The sequence below is a fragment of the Lissotriton helveticus genome, chromosome 2_1 (assembly GCF_964261635.1).
Source record: "Lissotriton helveticus chromosome 2_1, aLisHel1.1, whole genome shotgun sequence".
In the NCBI taxonomy this organism is placed as follows: domain Eukaryota; kingdom Metazoa; phylum Chordata; class Amphibia; order Caudata; family Salamandridae; genus Lissotriton; species Lissotriton helveticus.
The window spans coordinates 1,872,294,809-1,872,315,532 of NC_136059.1; the positions used below are offsets into that span (position 1 = coordinate 1,872,294,809).

The window sequence follows — 20,724 nt, forward strand, 5'->3', positions numbered from 1 at the left end:
AGAATATAGTGCCCTGTAGTAGTTACCCCCAGGTAACAGCCATCTATCCATTGCAAAGGCAGGGTTCAATTCGGGACCATACGTAGCATGATTGATGGCTCCCAATTGAGACGCCCAATAGTAACGTTTTATATCAGGGAGAGCGATCCCCCGTCATTCCATGGGAGCGTCAGTTTAGCAAGTGCAATACGAGGTCTACCATCCCAAATCAACTTCCTTTGAAGACCCTCGACTGCACGGAAATAGCTGACCGGAACTACATCAAGAGTGTTTTGGAGTGCATAGAGAAAACGAGTCAGAGACATCATTTTAAAGAGAGCCGCGCGACCCAACGGTGAAAGCGGAAGCTTACGCCAACCTGCGACATCTTGTTTCAATCTAGACAAGGGAGGGAGGAGGTTATGCTCATACCGAGTCGTGGGGTCCAATGAAATGTAGATACCGAGGTATTTAAACCCCATGTGCTATCTGGATGGGACAGTTATTTGGGAGAAGAGGGAGATCACCTGAAATGATGTATAGATAGGATTTGGTCCAGTTAATAATTAGACCTGAGTTTCTGCCGAATGAATTCAAAACATCGCACAATACTATCAGGGATTTCCGGGGCGAAGTCAAATACAATAAGATATCATCTGCATAAAGCGAAATGCGATCTTCAAACTCCGGGGCCCACCGAATACCCTTCATCGAGGGCTCCCACCGGATCCACGCGGCGAGGGGTTCAAGAGCTAGAGCGAACAAGAGCGGTGACAGAGGACAACCCTGACGAGTTCCCCATCCAAGACCAAACGGAGCCGAGACTCGGCCATTTACGACAATTTGCGCAAGGGGGTCCTCGTAGAGCAGCCGCACCCAGCTGATAAAACCGGGTCCGAACCCAAACTTAGCCAACGCGGCCATAAATACGGCCACTCCACAGTATCGAAAGCCATCGTGGCATCCAACGACGCCAAGATGGCCGGCTCACGCAGCGTCGTGGCTCTCGCGAGAACACCGTGAAGTCGCTGAAGATTCAGGGCAGTATTTCTATGCGGGATAAAACCGGATTGATCCAGATGTATCAAGTCGCTAATTACCGTAATCAGTCGGTTAGCCAATACTTTCGCAAGGATCTTAGGTTCCGCATTTAAAAGGGATATAGGTCGATACGACGCACACTTGTCTCTCGGCTTCCCTTCCTTATGAATCACCACAATAGTCGCTAAACACTGATCACGGGGGAGAGGGCCACATTCCCGAGACTCCAGAAACATATCCCGGAGATAGGGAGCCATCTTGTCAGGGCGTAACTTATAAAGTTCGATAGGCAGGCCATTGGGACCCATTGCTTTCCCTGAACGCAAGGAACGAATCGCAAGCGCCACTTCATCAGGTGTTATAGCGGCGTCCATTTGGTCTCTATCAATGTCAGAGAGACGCGGTAAAGCAATATCTCGCAATAATAGATTTGAGTCCTCCTCCGGTCTGTCAGACACAGAGGAGTACACAGTTTGAAGTGATCTGCAAAACACTGCACTATCTCCTTAGGGTTAGAGATTTGAACACCAGTCAATTACATTTTATCAGGAACAGCGGTCCTTAGCTTGAAAAATAAAAATTGTAAATGGCAAACATAGACTTAAATAAGTGCTACGGCGAAGTTTTTCTCCAATGTCCAGCCGGACAAGGAAGTATTTATTTTCAAAGTTGTATAAGGAGTTACGAATACGTGAAACAAGAATCAAACACACTGGGTACAAGCCTGTACCAAGTCAAGGACCACTGTTCCTGATAAAATGACTAATCACCCGAGGTCCTTTGCTACCTAAAACGGGTTCCCTTGTTCACTATACTGGTACCAGTCAATTACAGGCACCACCCGATTAGCTCGATCTTTCTTATCCAGCCACGCAATCAATTTACCAGCTTTGTTGCCCACGTCATACAGACGTCCCTGCTGTTCCCTACTCATGGCCTTAGCCACGTCGGTAACCAATGTCCTGTACTCAAGTTGTTTGAGTCGCAAAACATGGGTCTCAGCACGGGTGACCCCCCGCTCCAGGTCAAGCTCCATGTCAGCGATCTCTGCTTCAAGCCTAACCACCTCCTCATCTCTCCGTTTCTTAGCACCCGTCATCAACGACAGGGCCTGACCCCTAAGGACGATCTTAAAGGCCTCCCAAAGCGATACCGCTGATTAAACAGAACCCTCGTTTTCCAAAAAATACAGTTCAAGAGATTTAACCAGGGCAGCACGAGTCATAGGGCTTCGGAAATACCAAGGATTAATCGGGGCAACCCGTCCCTCGGACCCAGAATCTAAATCCATCTGTAGCCATAGTGGAGAATGTTCTGAAATTCCCGAGCTAAATGCTTGACCTCAGTGACAGAAGGAGCCTGCGCAGCCGGTACCAAAACATAGTCGATCCTGGAGAGGCTACCGTGAGCGCCGGAGTGAAACGTGTACTGCCGTTGAGTAGGATGTAACAACCTCCAACAATCTACTAGACTCAAGGTTTCAAGGAATCCATGGAGCCAGTTCTGTGATCCCTTTAGATCTCTGGGCGGGTGTCAATCGTCCACCCCAGAAACTGCTGCGTTAAAATCACCACCCAGAAGCAGGGACCCCTCAGGGAGAGCCAGAACGATCTGCCCCAAGTCCGCGAAAGTAGTTGATTGCAGGCCAGAGGGGACATACACCGAGACCAGAGAGAGGGTGCAGCCCTCCCATCTTCCCGTAAGAGCGACGTAGCGCCCTCTATCATCAAGAACAATGGAGTCAATCTCCAGTGGGAGAGAATTCTTAATAAGGATTCCGACCCCTCTAGAGCCGGAGGAAAACCCAGCATGTGCAACCAGATGATAACCCCTCCTATTCATAGCATGACAAGTATTACCAATCAAGTGCGTCTCTTGAAGAAGGACCACATCAGGGGAGAGACGTTTCAACAATTGCAACACCACCCCACGTTTTATCCTATCCCCCAGCCCATTCACATTCCAACTCATTAGTTTCAGCCCTCTACCCCCCATCCCAAAGAAGAAAGAAAATCCAACCCCCAGTAAGAACTCAACACCTCGATGAAACGATTTAAGGAGGCAGTACCTTGCAAGCAAACATACACACACCCCAACAGAACCTCCCATCCCCCCCAACATCCCGTTACGAAGCCCCCCACCCTGCACCCCTGCGTTAGACTAAAAAAACACACAAACTTTCAGTGTGCCTGTCGCCCCCACATTTAACTAAATACAAAAAGACCCTCAGAGGAGGAAAAAAGACCCGCCATTAGCCCCGCAACCCCCCAAATGTACGTTAAATCATGTATCAGGATTATCAAACCACAGTCCAAGGTCCACGAAAATATCCCAGGAACCAAGCAACTGGCGACTATTCTTGTTCCGCTTGTCCGCCCTCCGCTCTGCCAGATCGCTCCTCCGATGGATGTTGATTAGGTAGAGTGTCCAGCCAGTTGGCCACCACCTCAGGTTGATCAAAGAAATAAGTTCGCTCAGCGTGTTCAATCCTCAACTTGGCCGGGAACAGCATGGCATATTTGAGTCCCATATCACGCAGTCTTCGTTTCACTCCCAGGAAACCGAGTCGCTGCTTCTGGACAGATTGGGTGAAGTTCGGGTAGAAGCTAATATTTGTGTTTTCAAACTTTGTAGGTCCACCCAACCGTGAGGCCTGCAGGATAGCGTCTCTATCACGAAAATTAAATATCCTCGCAATAATAGGCCGCGGTGGGGCACCCAGTTTCGGTTTGCCACCCGGAACTCTGTGAGCCCGTTCCACTGTAAAGAACTTACTCAATCCTTTAGGTGCGAGGTGTCCAACAATAAGGTTCTCAACAAAGAGGTTAGCTGCAGGATCCTCCACCTTCTCCGGGACACCAATAATACGGACATTGTTCCGCCTGGCCATCCCTTTATAATCCTCCAGACGACGTGTGAGGAGATCACTAGTGGTCTTTAGGTGACGGACCTCCATCTGTAGATCAGCGACGTCACCGGTCAGACTAGAAGTCTTGATATCCAGTGATTTGACCTTCTCGTTAGTTTTTGCCAGGTCCGTGCGGATCAGGTTGACATCTATAGCCACAGTGTCGAGCTTATGGGCGAGAGTCTCCATTTGTTGCCCTAATGAGGATTTAATCCCACCAATCGCGGCCATGACATCTTGCGGGGTCAGTTCATTGGCCGGAGTAGGTGGATCTCTAGTGTCCTCCTGCGACCTACCAGATCCGCAGGGAGATCTCTTAGCTTGGGCATATCGATCCATAATGTTAGTCTGAGTATAGCCACCCCGCCGAGTGGTCTTAAGTTTCTGCTTTTTGCCCTCTGATTTCCCCGTCATTGCGGGGGATAAGTTAAATTAAATAGGTGAGACAAGTCAGGAAGATGGCGGCCCCTGGTCCCCTCGGGCGGAGGCAGCCGCGGTTAGGGGGCACAAGCCAAATGTCCCCCGGATTCGGCAAGTCGACGAGAAATCACACTTGTGGGTGTCGCTGGGCGGCCGTCTTCAGGCTCAGGGGTGGGCTCGGTTCCAGTCACAGCTTCCCTTGAAAGCAAAACTGAAAGTGAAAGCAACCGGGCCGGACGTCCCAGCCCCCTCGAGCCGATGTTGTTCAACTACGACCCGGGCACCATGCCAACTCCACAGCCGGGCATCACGGGGATGTAGGCCGCAATCTTTAAATCGCTGTAACTCCGGCTCCCAGGGTTCAATTCAAAATCTGAAAGCAGATTTCACCTCAGTCGTGGTTCGCCTTCAAAAAGACATCAATGAAGGACTGGATAAACGACAGGATAGATGCGGGAGGTTGCGAGGGTCTCGGGAGCCCTAAGCTCACGCGGCCATCTTGGTTGCGTGCTAAGCTCCTCCCAACTGTGCCACTTTTTGTCTTTAGGATTTTACACCAGTAGCCTCAGTAGACAACATTACAATATCAACCGCATGTTATGCTTAAATAGTACAATTTTAATTTAAGGTAAAACACATCATTACATACTTTCTGAGAGCTAGACAGCTTCTTCTGAGTTCATCTCTGGCTTCTGCAATGACAATTCGGAAAGATCTTCAGCTTGCTTCACGTGTTCTTCAGCACTATGTGATGTTTGCTCCACAGTTGAAGCCGCTTCATTGTCAGCTGGCATCTCTATGGAATACGTTAAATACTGTTATTAAAGAATAAAGCAGTGAATAAAAACAGCATATCCAGTTGAAGAGAGCTTACAAAATAAGGTATAGTTTATAAAGACAAGAACGATGACACAGACAGCTGAAAAGGCAATAACGGGTAGGAGTCCTGTCTTTTCACTCAGGGTACAAACACTGCTGGTTAAAGTCCTTAGTTCATAATCAGCTTACTGGTTTCAATCTGGGCTTCTCTCTCGTACCATGCATAATCTTTGACAAGTTACATATCTCCCCACAGAATAAGTAAAGGTACTGATACTTTCTCAACGATAAAAAAATCTTTACTTTTTAAAAAAGGTTATCACTGTAACCGCTTAAGAAAATGTTAGCTGAAACAACTGGTAGTAAAACAGTGCCATTTCATATGGATTTTGCTTTTACAAGAAAATGTGTCTAAAGACGAGCTTATCGACCTACACAAAAAGATCCCTTCAGCAGTGTGTACCAAATGTTTGCAATTATCCCCACAATTAATGCAATAATATTGCATATTTACATTACTCCCAGAATGACAAGTGCTAATGTGGCCTTGTTTATTGTATATCTTTAGTCCCAACATTATGTAAGTCAAAGATCCTGTTGGCATTGGGAGTCATGACAAGACTGTTCTGCTTCATTGTTAGTTTAGATAATAGTTTCACTCTTAAAACCCACAATTGCATTAATAAAATGAATATGAGAAACAACCTGTAGTACAAAATAAATATAAATAAGTTGTAAGATCACCCTTATTTCTATGAAGAAGTTATGCACGTGTGTGTATAATAATAATATACAATCGGGTATAAAATAGCTGAGAAAACATAACTCAAATAAGGTATGAGGAGGTATGCCGATGTTGGATATTTGGAGGAGCCGAAATGCATATTTTAAATAAATCCTGAAGTTACAGTGAAAATGTGGGTTTATAGTCTAAGGGCACAAGATAACGTGTATGTGATGTGGGTCTCGTGGACAGGAGTAGTTTGGGGAATGCTGGTAATCAATTTGTGGAACGTAGCAGACTCTCTCCGAGGTTTTAAGAGACCTCCAAATAAACGGTATATTTACAATGTAATGTGTGGACCCAAGGGAAGCTAGTTTAGAAGAAACAGGGTGGAAGTTGAGATGCCAGATTGCTGAATCCGCTGTAAGCTGAGAAAACTGTCTCAAATATATCTATCAAAGGTATTTAAAGTTTTAGGTCATCTCTGAATCATTCTTTTTTCGGAAGACTGAATTACAGTATATGCAGTAACCCAGCTCAGAAAGATAAGTAACTATTGCTGCCAAAAGTAATCATTCCAGCTTTAGAGAACCCGACTTATCTGTGGCCCCATTCTCAATTTGATATAAACCCCACTCCTTAGCTCATTCCCTTTGTCCTGAAGTGTCATAAGAAAACAGTGTACAAAGGGAATTCTGAAGCAGGAATAGGTTTGAAAATCTATATTGTCTTGGATCTCTACAGAAAGAAAGACAATTTTTGGCCACTAAGGTTAAAATCATACACTTAATTTTGAAGTGTCTTCTCAAAAAGGTCTACTGGCCATTTGTGTGGATTCCTGAATTGTTCCTGAGCTAACTAATACATTATGCAATGACTTTACTAATTCAAAGCATTAACCAATATTTTTTACAAGAACAACTGTGCATGCTCTCCAAGGAGTTCCCCTAAGTTTAGAAATAAAGAGGCATTTCATACAATATCAAGTGTCAATTAAGTCTCACAAGTTCAATTTGCTATTGTAAAGTGGTAATCCTGATCCACATACTCAAGATCTGTAGATGTTTTGAATGTAAATACATGTAGTCATGCTGAAAAGTATACTAGCTTAGTATATGGCTGGCTCCAAACTGAGTTGGCTTTGTGTGAAAAATAATGATGGACTGGGATGCGGCCCAAATTACTAGTGGCGGATATTAATTGAAGCATACCCATTCATCACCGTTTTGTAAACTGCCATAAAATTACAGCATGATCTCATTAAACAATGATGCACATGTTACAGAATATATTAATTACAAGGTTTCACAACAAAGATGTTAAATAATACTAGAGGATATCACACCCATAAAACACACACAGTACCTTGTTCAGAGGCAGCATCTGGATTCTGGAATGACACTGCAGAAACTTCTTCACTGTTTGCTATTTCTTCAGAACTATGTGGTGCATCCACTGGAGCAGTGAACATTTCACCTTTTGCAACTTCAACTTTAGTTTCTGTGGAATAGGTTAAAAAAACGAGTGTTATGGAATTAAATAAAGAAAGTGTTATCATGGAAAGTGCATATGTTTGATGGGCATACAAAAAACTAAAAACATAGCTCTTAAAAAGGAAATCATACACCGAAGTTGCAGCTTTCAGATATATATTACACTGAATAGCAAAAGAAACTGCAGATTTCTTTAAAACACAAATTCACTCGATCCCAATTTAAGGCCCTTTAAATTCAAGACTCTGCTCTACAATACCACTATAAGAAATTCAGTCAAACAGCGACTAGAGTTCTTTTTGGCATGAGAAAAGGAGCATTTATAAGCCCACCTGTGCTTGATTAATGTAGATTGTAATATCATCCCTAGAAATTGTTTCTCTAGCGCATCTTTCTTGAGACTACCATGATGTCAATGACGTGGATAAAGTAGGGCCAATCTCACTCTTTAGACTTACGCCAAAGTCCAGCCAGATTCCAGATAAGGCACCCAAAGGAGGATTCACCCGTCTGTGTTTCTATCCCATTGGTATGGCCTATTGGGGGTCTGAAAATAGATTAAGTCCACCTGCCTCATCTGTCATCCTTTGTAGCACAATGCTTGCATTTTACACTGGATAGATCTAGGAATCCATATCGATTTTAGTTGACCCATAACCAACAATGGACTACTAATGTAGATATATCTTTCACAGATGAGTGGTGGCTATAGGCTTGATGGTATCTTCCAAGAAGGAAAACTTCTGCACTAATGATCCTTATGCCCATCACTGATTTTACCAAGAAAGCCAATAGCACAACAGCTGTTACAGATTGTGCTTCCCTCAGCGATAGTAACATCTACCTGGCCTAGGGACTGTTTTTGAACCTAACCGTGTGACACTTTTCTCCCACAAAAACCCTTCCAGAGTAGCGGATGCTTTGTTTATTCATGAAGCCATGTTGTTAGGAAACTTGGGACTGTGCAGTGGATGCCTATCCAAATTATCTTTTAGGGTTTGTCTGAGGCTTCTTGCTTCCCATAAAGGTGTACATCTAGAACAAGACCACAAATGTTCCAAGCCATTCCAGCTTAACAAATCTCAGTATCATTGGGAGGCTCTGGTACTACATGTGTGATGGCACACTCACAAACCCTCTAGACACCATTCATCTTTAGGACAGATATGTTAGTTGGATGGGTATGAAAAATGTGCCACTTACAATAGTCAATATGGTTTTGACTGATAGAAAGCAATTGCCGTTGGAAGTATCACAAAATATATGTCCTATTAAGTCACTGACAAGGCCTCACTATGTTAAAACTGGTTTGGGTTGTTTGAGTTTCAGCCTGGAGGCGACCTGGCCTTGCAGTCTCCACTGCACCTATTACAGCAGGACCAAGATGGAATTGCATATAGCTGGTCTCTGTCAAGCATGACATAGTAGGTGAAACACTATGAACAGGAACTCGACAAGTGATTGAGATTGATTCAAGCAGTCCTTACCATACCTTTGTTTGTTATATGGAGACTGAGCAGTTCAATTACACCTCATTACTACCCTGCATCTCACTTATCACGGATGCCTACAAAATGACAAAGAGGTCCAAATTTTGCAAGGGCCAACATAATATCCATTATATGTCGAACAAGATCTCTTTTGTTAGGGTTATCATTATACCTACAATGCCCACCTGAATCTCTACCAGTATCAGTTTGAAGTCAATCTCCAAAACGTGTTGTTTTTTCATCTGCATGCCCAAGTTTCACCCACCTCAGTTTTCCCTACTCTCACTGGAATCTGCTTCTGTATGATTTGAATTACTTAATTATTTTCTTTGCCTTCCTTCCTTCACTTTTTATCATATTTTCATTCTCCCTTGCACCTCACCTGCCTCCCTCCTATCATCCCATTTCACCACCCCTTTTGTTCTGTCTTTGTTATGTAAACCTACTTCTATGTCTTTGAGTGTACCTTAATTTTGTCTTCTTAGTTACCCTCTTTTGTTACCTTCACCCTCTTGCATCTTTCACTCCTTATGGTTACTTCTATAATTCTTATACTTTTTCTGTACTTTGTTTACTCCTTTTTCTGTTTATTATCCCTTCTTTCCATCTCTACAGTTCTTTTTATTTCCCATTAGGTTTACTGATTATTTCTCCATCTTTCTTATCATCACATTTTTTTCATTGTTCCTTTTTCTAAAATCCTCTAGTTTTTCCCATTGTATTTTCTTTCTTTAGCCTCCTTTATTATCTTTCCTTCCAAGTTTTCTCTTCTGTTCAAATTTTTCGAATTTTTTTTGTTCCTTTGTTTAGAGCTTTCATGTTCTTGTTTATCTTCCTTTCTTTCATTCCCTATCTTTATTTTCATCTTCTGCTCTGTTTAATCGTTTTCTTCTTTCCTTTGCCTTTTCTCCTTCTCAATCTCCTTATTCTCTTTTTTCTTTCTTGTTTGCTTCCTGTCCTGTTCATGTGCCTTACAGTTCTTTCATTCTAATTAGTCCTTACATGATTTCATCTTTCTTTCTTAATCTCCTTATTCTCTTTTTTCTTTCTTGTTTGCTTCCTGTCCTGTTCATGTGCCTTACAGTTCTCTCATTCTAATTAGTCCTTACATGATTTCATCTTTCTTTCTTAATTTACTTTTTGGTTCCTTATTTGTTTTTTCTGTATTTACATATTTTTCATGTTTCTTTATTTCTGCTTTACCATCTTTGCATCCTTCTTTCCGTCACTCTTTTTCTTACCTTCTATCTAAATCTTACTTATCACTTTGTGTCTGGTACCCTATGAATAACTGATCAAATTGGAGTGGCCAATAAAGAATAATTCAATGGTTTAGTGGGACCTCCCACCTGTAAATTGCTCCACTCATTTAAAAAAAAAATGTTTTTATTGCTTTTTCATAAACATCTACAAACAACCACCATTTTATTACTTGCGTTCATTATCCTACAGTTAAATATTTCCTGTAGTCAGGAGTCTCATGGCCTTTAACTTCATAGTACAGTACTTTAACCACGTATGCTCATCCGGCTGTTTCTCTATCTTCCCACTTCATTGCATCCCACCACTGAAGGACAGTGACTTGACGATTATTAGTTCCCTGAAAGGGAACGTTCCCACTAGTCCAAAAAAATAACAATTAACTAACCCCTCCCTCCTCCCTCCCCCCTCCACCACCGGTGCGCCTTGATCATCCAAAACCAATAATTTATAAGGCCACCTCCTTCTGAACAATCTATACAGCGTAATACTGGGACAATTCGCCTGAAATTGTAAACACATTTGCGGTACAATGACTATATGACATGTCTATGCCGGGGGTTTCCCATCATCCTCACACACCAGGTGCGACCCCAAATACACACTCAGGATTGCGTTGAAGCTGTCTCTACATCCTGTGCGCGCAAGGACTGAACCAAGGCCTCCCATGCCCTCGCAGTCTCTAGTGCCCTTTCGTTATTAATCCGCTTAGCTTGCTGAAGCCGTACTGTACTTTCACTCGCTGTCCACTTAGCTAGGTCTGCTTTCACCTCTTTAAAACTGGGCCCTCCCCTCGATTTCCAGTGAGCTGTGATGTCCCTCTTAGCTAACAGCAACCCCAGATCCAAAAACTTACTTGTTACCTTCGTTTTGGGTGTGTGTGGGAACCAATGTAGAAAACATGTGCCTATGTCAGCCTCTATTTGTCGATCCGTAAATTCGCAGAGTAGGTCCACCACCTCCTCCCAGAACGTTCCCAGTTGCGGACAACACCACATCATGTGTAAGAACTGCGCCCCCTCTAGTGTACAGTGTGGACACTGGGCCGTACCCACTCCAAAATATGGCTTCATCTTGGAGGGCTAAGATACGCCCTATGCAATATAAAAATAATTACCAACTGAAATCTGGCATTTCTGGTGCTCTTCCATGCCCTCCTGACTATGTGTGCCCATGTTGTCTCAGGTATCTCTTTGCCCAGGTCCGCCTCCCATTTTCTCTGTAGGTCTCCCAGCGGCTCTGTTCCCTCCCCCATCATGCGTCGGTACAGGCACGTAACCGCTTTGAAGGTCCCTGCTGCCATTACTACATACTGACATACCATCGTTGTCCATGGTTCTGAGAGCCCTTCCCTCCAAAGCCTCTGTATTGCCATAACTAGGGCGGAGTGTAATAAATAATCCCCACGAGGGAGGTCATATCTAACTTGTAACACCTGAAAGGGTAATAGGACTCCATCCTCATATAAATCCCCTAATACCTGTACTCCCAGCATCTCCCATTCAGCTAGTGCTGTCCAATCTTCCCGGGGAGGGCTGTGCACATGCCCAGAGGTATCTCAGGGGCATAAGGTGGAGTAGCTCCCGTTCTACGCTGACTTCGATTCCAGCGTAGCAGTAATGTCTGCTCCTTGCTGCGAAGTGTCTTCCGGCACAATTGTTGCTGAAGTACTATAAGTGATAACACATGACGTGGTATCCACCGCCCCTCAGGACTAGCAGGGCCTCTGAATTCTAACGCAGTCACTTGGGTAAGCCACTGCAGTTGGGCAGTCAATAATAGAGCTCAAAGTACGGCACTGCCAGTCCTCCCTCGGCTCTCAATCACATCATCGTATTCAGGGCCACCCGCCTCCTACCAGTCCCACACAGAAACCCCCCCTCATTGAACGGAGCTGCCGAAAAACTGGTCCTGGGACCCATATCGGCAGAGTCCTAAAATAATACAGCAGCCGGGGAAGGCCCACCATTTTCAGAAAGGCTACCCGGCCTGTCACCAAGAGCGGCAACGTGCTCCAGTAAGCAAAACTACCCCTAAGCCCTCGCACTCCCATGCCTATGTTCCCTTCCAACAGATCTTCTGATGAGTGATATATGTTAGTTCCAAGATAAGGTAGGCAGCGGGGCTCCCATCTAATACCTTTGACATGGGTGGGGTGAACCAACTTCCGCTGGAGTCACTGGGAAAAAGCAAGCCTTTGCCCAGTTCACTCTCAGTCCGGAAACCCTGCCAAATTCGCGGAGCAATGCAGTTGCTCCCTCCACAGCTTCCCCAGTATTAGCCAAGAACATAAGTAAGTCGTCAGCATAGAGTGAAATATGCTGCTCGACTCCGTGAAGGTCTAGCCCAGGATAACTCCGCCCGATCTAGCATATGCTGCAAACGGCTCAATTGCCAACGCAAATAACAGAGGAGAAAGCGGGCTTCCCTGCCGCTTCCCGCAGCACACCGGGCAGGAGGAGTAAACTACACTTCCTGTCTGAACCCTGGCCGTCGCTGAGCTGTAAAGAAGTCTGGTCCACCCCACAAACGTGTCCCCAAAAAACGTGGAACAGATATGTCCATTCCAGGCTATCGAAAGCCTTTTCGATATCCATCGACAAGACGGCTGCTGTTGTGGCTGTACCATATTCCTCTCCCATTATTCTAAGAAAGCATCGCATATTGATAGCCGTGTTCCGATTTGGAATAAAGACCACCTGATCTCGGTGAACCAGCTGCACCATATGGGGAAGGAGCCGGGTTGCAAGAATCATAAATTGCTCCACTCATGTCCCTTAACCGTGGCAGTATGCGTAGTGGCAATACATGCCCCACAACTTCTTTGTCACCAGAAAACTGCCTCTGATCTCTTTTCACATATTCTGGGCCAGTCTTTCATATTTTGGCATGAAAATGTAGGCAATATAGGATACGTGCTATATAGACAATAGTTTATGTAGCCAGCTTAAAAAGCCTGGGGTTTTTCTTTTCTCATGATGGACTTATTACTTACTACATGTACCACCAATGTTATATGTCATCAATAATATGGCCATTCTAGACATTTTGCACTGTACTCGAGTCTCTCAACGTTCACATGTTAGACTCCATTAAGGTCATGGGCCTGTTTATGTGCCTTAGCCCTCATGTGCTCCTACTTCTAGGGTAAACCATCATTGGTAAACCATTTCCCTATTGACAAAGGGTAATACCAGAAAAGGACTACTATTGGTCAGACCCGATACTGTAAAGTACTTCAACACTAACACTTAGGGTCTTCTTTCCAGCGATCAGAATAATTTTTAAGCTGGCATATATTACTATTACATCGGTTTAGCAATAAATACCTGCCTACCTTCTATCCCTCATAAAATGTCTTGGGTGTACTGGGATACAAAATGTCCCCTGCCTGACTCTAGAGTGTATGCATCGTTACCTTCAGTTCACCACTGCAAGTTCTGCAGGTTTTTGGCTTTTCGCCTCAGCACATATGACAGTCATCAGAGTACACTTCTACTACTTTTCTGTAACATGGAGAGTAACCAAGAATTGGGCTTAGTTGTCTGGGTGGGCAAAATATGTGCATCTTCCTTTACTGAGTGTGACTACCATAATTTCACCTGGGAATAGAGTACAAACAGTGATAGCAGCAATAAATGATAGTGGCAAGACAGGCTTTTTACCTGGCACCTGCCAGGAAGAGTTGTCTAAGGGAGTTGTTTTAATTGGTGTGACAGGCACCTACATCTGGGTCCTTTTCTCCATCCATTTGGGACATAGATGAAGTATGTCTGTAACACATGTACATTTAGTAGGCTCTGCTTAGATAGCATTCAGTACGAGGTAGTGACCACATAGGAAATCTTTATTGATTCCCTACACTGAAGTGGAAACTAAGATGCATGGCTGAAGAATGCCCCAGACAGCAATGGAAATTGCTGCTTTTTCCCAGAACTTTGGAGGTCCTTTGAAATGGATTAGGCTGTGGAATATATGAGACAGGGGGTCCTTTAATGTAGGGAACTCCCTGCCTCTTCCTGATTTATTCTTTCCAAGATATGTTACCCAGGCCAGTTTAAGTGATGACCAAAAGTGGGGAAACCTCTCCCTTTTTGTGCCTTTGTTTTTGGTCTCACCAGACTGGAGACTCCGAACTCCGCCCACTATCCAGCTGACACTGCATGACAAAGACCATGGTTGGACCAGTTAGGGAGAAATATGCATGGGTCAGGAACTTCTCGAAAATCCGTCCCAGAGTTGGACTTGTGGAATAAACAAATTCAATCTGCAAACTTGTTAAGAATGTGGAGCAGAAAAGACTAGCCACTGTACCAAATTTTCGCTCCTAAAATCCTGGGTCCCACAGCAGCTGTTGAAAAGCAACTCTTCTGTGCTCCAGGGTTGGGGTATTGACTGCAGACTCCCCTTTCTCAGGTTCAGAATCAGAAACTCAGGGAGTCTGACAGCCTGCCTGAAGACAGCGGCCTTGGCCCTGCCTTAGCGGACGAAGATCAGTGACTTCCTCAGAGTTACCAATGATCTCTAGTATCAAGAAGAGAATCTACAATGCAAAAAAATTAAAACCTTTTCTATCAAGCTTTTCTATCCCACTAATGCTTTTACTTATGTGACCCAAATGCTCATGGGGGGTAATTTCACCTCATGCCACACCCTCGTCCCTTTGGCACCTCTCATACTATCTCTGTCAACCACTTCTTTTTCCCTTGCCTAGACATGCAACTACAGATGTTAAAATAGGAGTATTGGTTCTTGGTAGAAATGTATGCAATGTTCACGTATACTGTTTCGTTTTGGTTATGATTTAATGATTTTGAGTTAAGGAGCTGTTTTATGTTAAGTAAACTTGTAACTGGTAGAGGTGTGCTATGTAAGAAGGTAAAGGAAAGTTCCTGTATATGGCTTCTCCCTCCATTTTGCTGGAATCTATACACGGAGAGTGACCACCACATGAAATTGCATTTTGAGTGGAAATGATCCTCTGCATTTTTTGCAGTTCCTGAGCACTTTACCAATCACCTTTGTTCCTTTTGTTGTGTGCTATGCCTAATGTCGTGGAATGGTTGTATGTTTGAAACCAGGAACCATATTGGTGTTGCTAGCCTTTGTACTTAGCTGTTGGGTTGACAGTGCTCACCCTTTAGAAGGCAATTTTCCTTTTGGTTCTCCTCCCCAGAAACTCCTGCTGGATGCTTTTAGACAGTTCACAGGTCAACCTCCTCTGTCCTTTTTTCAGATTTCTAAAGCCTTCTTAAAAGCAATTTTCCAAGTCCTCATATTTACTTTTTTGTAGTTTCCGAGTGTTGGATCCTATTGCATAGACTTTCTTTCTTGCTTTGTCACCCACTGTAGGTGGCTCCTTCAGTTCATGTTCCCTACAGCTGTCTGTCAACCTCAATTTTGACAGAAATGTTGTTACACATAAAGGAACTCTTCTAAATTGTTGATATTGTTTCTGCGGTGTCTCAGACCATTGGCTTGGAAAGCTGCCAGAAACTGAATTATATCTTTAATCAGGAGTGTTGTCCTCCTTGGTATTGGATTCCATCGCGTCTGTGAGAGTGGGTCTTTCTCGTTTGTACTTGCTTCTGCATTCCTCTAGTAGAACATTTCCATCACTTGTTTAGATCCTGTGATGTTATGGCGATTCCTCCTTCACCTGCTAAAATACGGACTTCTGATGGACTTCGTAGAACTTCTGTTTTTTTCAATATGTTGCTACGCTAGGTGGAACGTCAATGAGATATGGGTAAAAGGGGTGTCTCCATAGCTTTCCAAGATGGAAAAGCCTTTTTAATTTACACTTGCCTCGCTGAAAGCCCTTTTCTGAAGGTGTCAAGAGACAATGTAACTTTGAAGTCTGATGATCTTTAAATGTTTGTCTTATATAGGAATAGAAGGACTCTGGTACAGTGACAGAGGACGTCCTGGCGTTTCCTATCCCTGTGGGTCACTCCATCATTTCTGTTGTCCTCTGCACTAGTTATGATGAGAATTAAGGGCCATGTAAATGCTGATCAAAATACTGCAATTAGACGACAGTACATAAATCAAAATTGCTTAATAGTATGCGAAGGACTTTTCTTCGAGTGTGAAAAGCTTGCTAAATTATCGCCCGTATTGTACCTCGTCTGTGTGGAAATGAAGCTTATAGTGTGACTCCCTGTCGGTATATTCCACTGTGTATGGCTCTTCGGTTTTTCTGTTTTCCTGCAAGACGAAATATTGCAGTGGTACTGAGTATGCTGTGTAAGAGAATCGCGCTCTGTCGCTCTTCAAACTGTATATGTTAAGTGTGAGTTTGCATCTGTGGCTACTGTTGGCTGCGGAGGTGGGTAGAGTGGTAAGGGGAGTGTGTAGTTTGCACTGGTGTTAACTGTGCTGAACGTTTCCTTCTTGTGTGACTCACATGCTTCCCATACAGTATGTTTTTACATGTGAGGCGCCTCTATGCCCTGGACCAATGCTGTGCCTGTGGAGTGTGCATGAGGAAAGTTTGCACTGCTCTTTTCCTGCTGCACCTGGTCAGGATAGAAGGGGCACTTACAATGCTTCGGCCCATGCTTTCCTCGTTTATGTTTAAGGGAAGCTTTTACAGTGGTTTCAGTTTGTGCAAGCTCACTGTGTGTGTTTCTTAAGTGACTTCAGGAGTTTCAGCATTCAGTGACTTGCTCAAAAGACAATAATGCATACCTGAAAGTGTCAGTATCATTAGACCAATCGAAGTTTTAATGCTGCTCACTCACAGGTCGCATAGCATCGGTAATGCCAATAGTTAGGGCTTCAATGCAAAAATGCATGCAAATATATTTTGTGAATTCCTATGCATTTGCTTTAAAGACATGTTTCACTTTAAAGGCAAGACTATTACCTTTGCCAATGCTTGTTTTTCTTTGCCAGTTCTGTTAAGGTAAAAACAAAAAGTGCCACCTTCGAGGATATCTAGAGATCACAGAACCTCCAGTATGGGGCTGCCCAGAGAAGCAAATCACTGCATTCTTCCTAATAGATGGAAAACGTAGGTACCGGAGAAGACAGTCGGCAAATACACTTGGGGATGAGGCCTGAACCCAGATAGAAAGGAAGGTGAGTACTGAGACCCCATCTGAAACTTTTAAAATGTCTTTTCTTTTAGAAATGTATTTTTCTGGTTTGCCTTTGACTAAAGGCAATTCTCCAACAGCTCTTAATTACTAATTCTACATCAGGCTTTAAATATTTTTTGACACCCCCCTCCCTCCCCAAAATACGCAATCATCTAAAATACACAACACATATGACCTACTGCATATAGTCTGACCACGCATACTGCACCAGCCGCTCTCTATTAGCTGATACAAAATATCTTGCTTTCCAGCTTTGGATATGTGTATGAGGTAGATTAACTTACATTGAATCCACCCAAAACAGTTATTGGGTCAAAACTTTCTAAATGTTGAGACCTCTACCTAACAGATTTGTGGATTTTTCATTTTCCTTTACATATCCATTATGTTCAGGGCATTTATCAATGAGGCTGTCTCTCTTCTTATGATCGCAATTGTTCTGCTTTTCTAATTTCAAATGCTTGAAGATATTGCATTTGGCGATTCATTAGGTCTTGAGTTGGGTTAGCCCACTAGGCACTGCTTCGTAAAAGGCTCCAGTATTGAAGAAATTGTGTGTCTGTATAGACTCCTCTGTCACGCAGAACTTGCCTACATCAGCCAAGATAATATCCCAGTTTAAAAAAATGATACTTACTTAAAGAAGATTGTATCTTATTTAGATCCATCTTACAAGATTCAGACCACTACTGCATTGATCAAATGAATTCTAGAGCATGCTAATGTGATATACTAAATTCTTCTGGACTCTGATTTAGTGCCTTTCCAAGTATCCAGAAAGCGGCCGCACACTTTTCCTGTGGAATAAGATCCCAAGCTCTCAACACACCAGTCTTAAAAGGTTTGAACTGCCTTCCATTTAAGAAATCTATCATGCTCAAGATTCTGTGTCTGGTAGATAACACATTATAAGTTCAAAGTACCGCCTCCTTGTAAAGGCACCCACAGGCTACCCAGAAGAATGCTACATTCAGCCTCAGCAAATCCGACTGAATCCTTGATTCAGTTTGCCCCAAGTGGTGTTTTCTTATGTTATGCTATGCTGTGTTTTGTTATGCTATGCTATGCTATGTTTTGCTATGCTATGCTATGTTTTGTTCTGCTATGCTATGTCTTGTTTTGCTATGCTTTGTTATGTTATGCTATGTTTTGTTCTGTTATGCTATGTTTTGTTATGCTATGCTATGTTTTGTTGTGTTTTGTTATGCTATGTTGTGTTTTGCTATGCCATGTTTTGTTTTGTTATGCTATGTTTTGTTTTGCTATCCTATGCTTTGTTTTGTTATGCCATGCTATGTTTTGTTATGCTATGCTGGTGAGGGTGTGTGAGGGCGAGTGAGGGTGAGGGGTTGTGAGGGTGAGGGGGTGTGAGGGTGAGGGTGTGTGAGGGTGAGGGTGTGCATGTGTGTGATGTGTGTGTGTGAGGGTGTGAGGGTGAGGGGGTGTGAGGGTGAGGGATTGTGAGGGTGGGTGAGGGTGTGAGGGTGAGAGAGGGTGTGTGAGGGTGAGAGGGGGTGAGGGGGTGTGAGGGTGAGGGGGTGTGAGGATGAGTGAGGGTGTGTGAGGGAGAGAGGGTGAGGGGGTGTGAGGGAAGGGGGGGTGAGGGGGTGTGAGGGTAAGGGGGTGTGAGGGTAAGGAGGTGAGGGTGTTTGAGGGAGAGAGGGTGAGGGGGTGTGAGGGTGAGTGAGGGGGTGTGAGGGTGAGTGAGGGTGTGTGAGGGTGAGTGAGGGTGTATGAGGGTGAGGGGGTGTGAAGGTGAGGGTGGGTGAGAGGGTGTGTGAGGGTGAGAGGGTGTGTGAGGGTGAAAGGGTGTGTGAGGATGAGAGGGTGGGTGAGGGTCAGAGGGAGGGTGAGAGGGTGAGTGAGGGTGTGAGGGTAAGGGGGGGTGAGGGTGTGTGAGGGTGATGGGATGTGAGGGTGAGGGGATGTGAGGGTATGTGAGGGTGAGGGGGTGAGAGGGTGTGTGAGGGTGAGAGGGTGTGTGAGGGTGAGAGGGTGTGTGAGGGTGGATGAGGATGAGGGGGTGTGAGGGTGATGGGGTGTGAGAGTGAGGGGGGTGAGGAGGTGTTTGAGGGTGAGGAGGTGAGGGTGAGGGGTTGTGAGGGTGAGTGAGGGTGAGGGTGTGTGGGGGTGTGAGGGAGGGTGTGGGGATGTGAGGGTTGTGAGGGTGAGTGAGGGCAAGAGGGTGAGTGAGGGTGTGTGAGGGGGTGAGAGGGAGTGTGAGGAGGTGTGAGGTGAGGGTCCGAAGTAAATGGTGGCAGGGCAGACATCATAAGCCAGAGAGAAGAGACTGCGTCATGACTGCGTTGGTCAGTTTCAGAATCAGGAGGGGCAGTGTCAGCACAGTCTGCGAGGGATCAACGTGTCTAGAGGCAAAGCATAGCGGATGTAGCATTGCAGCTAGCAAGTCGAGTGTTTTCAAGCTGAGTGTCTCTAGAGAGATGGCAACACAGCAACAGCATTTGAGGAGCAAGGCTACTGTAAACAAGCACGGTAGGCTTTCACTTTCGTCCAGAAAAAAAACCGAGAAAGGTGCAGAGAACGCCGAACAAAACACGGCTTCCCCGCAAAATGGATGCAAAAAAAAAACCAAGCTCCCGGCGTTGCTGTGGCGGGGGGTCGGGGGAGCGGAAGTGCATTCCTTTGAAGTCTGATGCCAAGGCTCAGACAAATGGTCGTGTGCTATGTGCACGCGGGGGAGAAAGGGGGAGCGGCAGCCTTTGAAGTCTGATGCAGAGGCACAGACAAATGGTGGTGTGTGATGTGGCTGGCTCTGTGCACGCGCAAAGCTCACATGAACTGTACGCGATCCGCAGGCTAGGTAGACTTTTCTTTCCCGCTTACTATAATCTCGCCTATTTATCCCTGCGGGACATAATAGGCGAGACCTAATGACCAAATGCAGCACCAGGTAAAAGGAGTAACAAGGCCAAAAGAACAACAACCAGCCAACTGGAGGAGAAAAAGACAAAAATGCACTACATTTCAACCACTGCAGCTTTATGCTTTATACACTATATATCCGAAAACAAGGAGGGTAAGAATGCTAATGCAAAAGAGAAATGGCGGACCCAAACTGGGAAGTAGAAGGGATTTCTGATGCGTTTTCCTAAAAGGCCACAACGTCCACACTTGGCACTCCTGTGGTTAAGTTTTTTTATAGTTTAAGCCATTCATCCGTAGGAGCTGTAGATACACAACGTACCCAGAGACCGCTAACTGGACTTTATGGATTTGATTTAACTCACACATGTCAAGAATCACCCCCTGACGAAAGGCCCAGCCTGAAATACACTGGGTTTTCTGTTATATGGATGACTAAAGACCAATCCATGATGTAGTGTGACATTGAACATTACACACTCTGATAAAATTGTAAAGATTGAAAAAATGAAATACAGCTACTACGGATGAATGGTTTAATATATAAAACCTAACCACAGGAGTACCAAGTGGGGACGTTTTGGCCTTTTAGGAAAACGCA

At 44.5% G+C, this 20,724-nt stretch overlaps 1 protein-coding gene across 1 annotated transcript in view; it reads right to left on the reverse strand.

The window, feature by feature from the left end:
• MGARP (mitochondria localized glutamic acid rich protein) overlaps positions 1-20,724 on the reverse strand; it is a 418,917-nt gene that overhangs the window by 18,422 nt on the left and 379,771 nt on the right. The window contains exons 5-6 of the mRNA XM_078676785.1: positions 7,257-7,391; positions 4,998-5,144 (exon numbers count right to left, since the gene is read on the reverse strand). Of these exons, the coding sequence (XP_078532911.1) occupies positions 5,008-5,144; positions 7,257-7,391 (272 nt within the window). The 3' untranslated portion in view covers positions 4,998-5,007. The remainder of the gene's footprint in view (positions 1-4,997; positions 5,145-7,256; positions 7,392-20,724) is intronic.